The following is a 3,680-nucleotide window of genomic DNA, read 5'->3' as shown; positions in this document are numbered from 1 at the left end:
GACAAACAGGGATTTTTTCATAATTTAAACCAAGCTTGGTGATTGTTTTCTTGGCTTCATAGAATGAATTTGGTATATTTGCAAATTCAAATGCATCTTTTAATAACTCTAAAACCATTGTCATGGCTTTATTAGTCATTCCACATAAACATTTGATGTGATACAACTTTACCAAAAAAGATAGTCTTGAATATTTAACACACCCTTCATACAAAGGTTTTTCTCCTTCTCTACTTAATTCATAGTACTCTTTGGCCTCTTCATACCTTTTTTTTTTTTAAAGAATCATATGTATCGACACATGTTTCCCATAACTCCTTTAATTCTTTGACAATAGGTTGTAAGTAGACATCAATATCATTTCCTGGCATTTTTTTACCGGGAATTATCATTGACATTATAAAAGATGTATCTTTCATGCACACCCATGGAGGAGTGTTGTATGGAATGATAATAACTGGCCAAATACTATAATTTGTACTCATCATACCAAAAGGATTAAAACCATCACTAGCCAATGCAAGTCTCATATTTCGCGGGTCTGACGCAAACCAAGTGTGTGTCAAGTCAAAATGTTTCCAAGCGTCAGAAACTCTAGGATGCCTCAACATTCCATCGTTCTTACTATCAATTGCATGCCATCTCATATCCTCGGCCGACTTTGATGACAAAAATAATATTTGTAACCGTGGTTTTAATGGAAAATAACGAAGAACTTTTGCAGGAATTTTCTTTCGATTATTGCCATCACCAGACACTCCAATTGCACCAACTTTTGCTTTTGATTTCCATTTGGAAGTGTTGCAAATTTTACAGTTCTCCCTCTCTTCATCTTCCTTATTACCCCAATAAAGCATACAATTATTCGGACAAACAGGGATCTTTTCATAATTTAAACCAAGCTTGGTGATTGTTTTCTTGGCTTCATAGAATGAATTTGGTATATTTGCAATTTCAAATGCATCTTTTAATAACTCTAAAACCATTGTCATGGCTTTATTAGTCATTCCACATAAGCATTTGATATGACACAATTTTACCAAAAAAGATAATCTTGAATATTTAACACACCCTTCATACAAAGGTTGTTCTCCCTCTCTACTTAATTCATAGTACTCTTTGGTCTCTTCATACCTTTGCTGACTTGCCTTTGGCACCATATCTTCATTCTGATCAATCTTTGCATTTGATTCAATGGGTACTTCGTTTGTTGGATCTTCGACTCCAAAAGCATCATTGATCATGTTCTGCATATGATCATCAACGACAACTGTGTCTTGTACTATATTTGAAACATTACTAGGTGGGATAGTACTAGTTTCTCCTATGGACTCTTCATGATGTATCCAAATGGTGTATTCCTTTGGAAATGGTTTACACTTTAAGTGATCGTACATTATACTTCTACTCTGCGGTTTTTTGAAACCACAACATTTACAAGGGCATATTATTTCACCATTTTCTAATTCATCTCGAAAGGCAAAAATAATAAATCCCTTTATCCCTTGATCATATTCAGTCGATGTGTGTGGCTGCTTAATCCATGACTTATCCATTGCTTCAAAGAAGATTCACATATGTTTTTTTGACATACAAATAACATAATTCAACTTAGAATAGAAAAGAGATTAACCTTAAACAGAATAGTTTCACTATGCATAAAGGAACAAAACATGCAAAAGAGTCATAAAGTAGATTCACAAAACAAATGTCCTTAAAGAAGAACAAGTCTACATAAACATAAAAAATGCACAAAAAAAAAAAAGGAAGATCATAACAACCTTATAATCATACATAAAAAGTTACACTATCCTTAGCAAGCTCTGAAAGTTTATAACCTTCAAAAATACTCACTTCTAAACTGAATACAAAATCTTTTTAGCAGTTGTTTTTCCAAAGACTCAAAACAACAGTATTCTACCTGCAACATTAGTGATGAAATAAGCTCCTAATTCAAATATTGAAAAATATAAAATATTAACGAACATTTATAAATGCATTATAATGATACTAGTACTATTCATATATAACCATTTTTTTTCATCCAATTTTGTTTTATTTACACTGTACTAATTGGTTTATTGATTCACTAGCAGTAATTAATCACTAAAAGTAACAACATCTATCAAATATACATTTATTTTGTTTTTAATTATTTTCCAATGCCTTCTTGATGCCATTCTATAAAAAAGCAACAATGAAACGACTTACCAACAGCCAACAATTTCATTTTAGGAACACAACATATGCAACATGGATGTTTTAGATTTGCGTACTAAGCGAGATTCTATACTACATCTATAAGTCTCATTTCAAATTACTAAATAGGTTTATCATTTTTTCCAAATATAATCTTAAGTAATACTATTAAGTGCCTTTTAAAAACTAAAATTAAAAGTTTTACCATTCATCTACAATGTTTCAAGAATTGAATTTTTCCCAATGATATGAAAGTTGTTCACTAAATTTATCCAATCTCATGTCTAAATCTGTCCTTTAAAAAAAAATATATTTTAACTTATATTTTACCATGAAATTCAATCTTTACTCTTGTATTTTAAAATAACTAAATGAAAACTAACACAAAACACTCTCCTGGATGATTGGGATGGAAGCATAATCATATGTAAGTAAAAAAATATATCTTTTTTTCTGTTTGACACCAATAGGTAACTTCTGTTCCTATGCCTAATTTATGTTTGGCACAAATTGTTTTGAATAAAAACTGAAAGTGCAGAATTTAAACTGGAGTTAGAACACAGAGTGCAGAATTTAGCATTTAAAGTGTAGAACATATCACTCAAATAGCTTTATTCCATACACATATCATGACTTAAAATAGAATAATGCACAAAATTAAGCACATATTCATAACTAATCATCAAAGTTCATTGCTACTAATATTCAAACATAATATTAAGCACAATAACAGGGATTGTTGGTGCAAAAATTAAAAAGCAGAAAGAATGGTTGCAGAGAAGAGCCAAATAACTTAGGATTAGCATAAGAACTAGCACATTCATTGTCTACCAATTAGTTTTCACAAAACTCTATAATTTGAATCTACACATCTAATTACAGAAAAAGATTCCAAATAAATTAACAGATATGGTATGATTGATAACATGATATCACAATCAACAAATTTAAATAAATTTCATATCTAACATGCTTACTTTCATGGCTCAAAATTTCAATTCTTCACCCATCAAGTTGTGATTTGAAAGGATAAAAAATTGAAAATGTTCCTATTACAGTAAAAATATGGACTCTACTTATTAATATCCATTGTTCAATTTCTATTGAATTCCCTGCATCTTTGAAAATGTTCCTATTACAGTAAAAATATGGACTCTACAAGATATACTATAATCCAGATTGTTGTGCAATTAATAAGTCGTTATAGTTGTGTGTGAGTTTTTTTAACGTTTTATCTAAGAAAAAAAGTCATTATAATTTCAGTTGCTTAATTGCAAGCGCTTACAGCATAAAACACGCTGCTAGAGTAACGCTAGTCAGAAAACTCTTATTTTTATTTCTTATCCTTGTCAATGGAAGAACAGCTTACATATATGTAGGACATGATTCTATAATTATGATAGTAATAAGTACTATACATTAATTTTAGTAATGACACATAAAACCTATAATAATAATAATAATAATAATAATAATAATAA

At 29.8% G+C, this 3,680-nt stretch overlaps 1 protein-coding gene across 1 annotated transcript; it reads right to left on the bottom strand.

Annotated features, from left to right (window-relative positions):
* Positions 1 to 260: 260 nt before the first annotated feature.
* On the bottom strand, positions 261 to 1,556 carry LOC101491008 (uncharacterized). The gene has a single exon (XM_004513706.1). It carries the CDS (start codon positions 1,554 to 1,556, stop codon positions 261 to 263), a length of 1,296 nt encoding a protein of 431 aa, XP_004513763.1.
* Positions 1,557 to 3,680: the final 2,124 nt, after the last annotated feature.

This window comes from Cicer arietinum, unplaced genomic scaffold (assembly GCF_000331145.2).
Source record: "Cicer arietinum cultivar CDC Frontier isolate Library 1 unplaced genomic scaffold, Cicar.CDCFrontier_v2.0 Ca_scaffold_6351_v2.0, whole genome shotgun sequence".
Classification (NCBI taxonomy): domain Eukaryota; kingdom Viridiplantae; phylum Streptophyta; class Magnoliopsida; order Fabales; family Fabaceae; genus Cicer; species Cicer arietinum.
The sequence above is the reverse complement of the archived record's forward strand: the minus strand, read 5'-3'. Positions and strand labels throughout refer to the sequence as shown.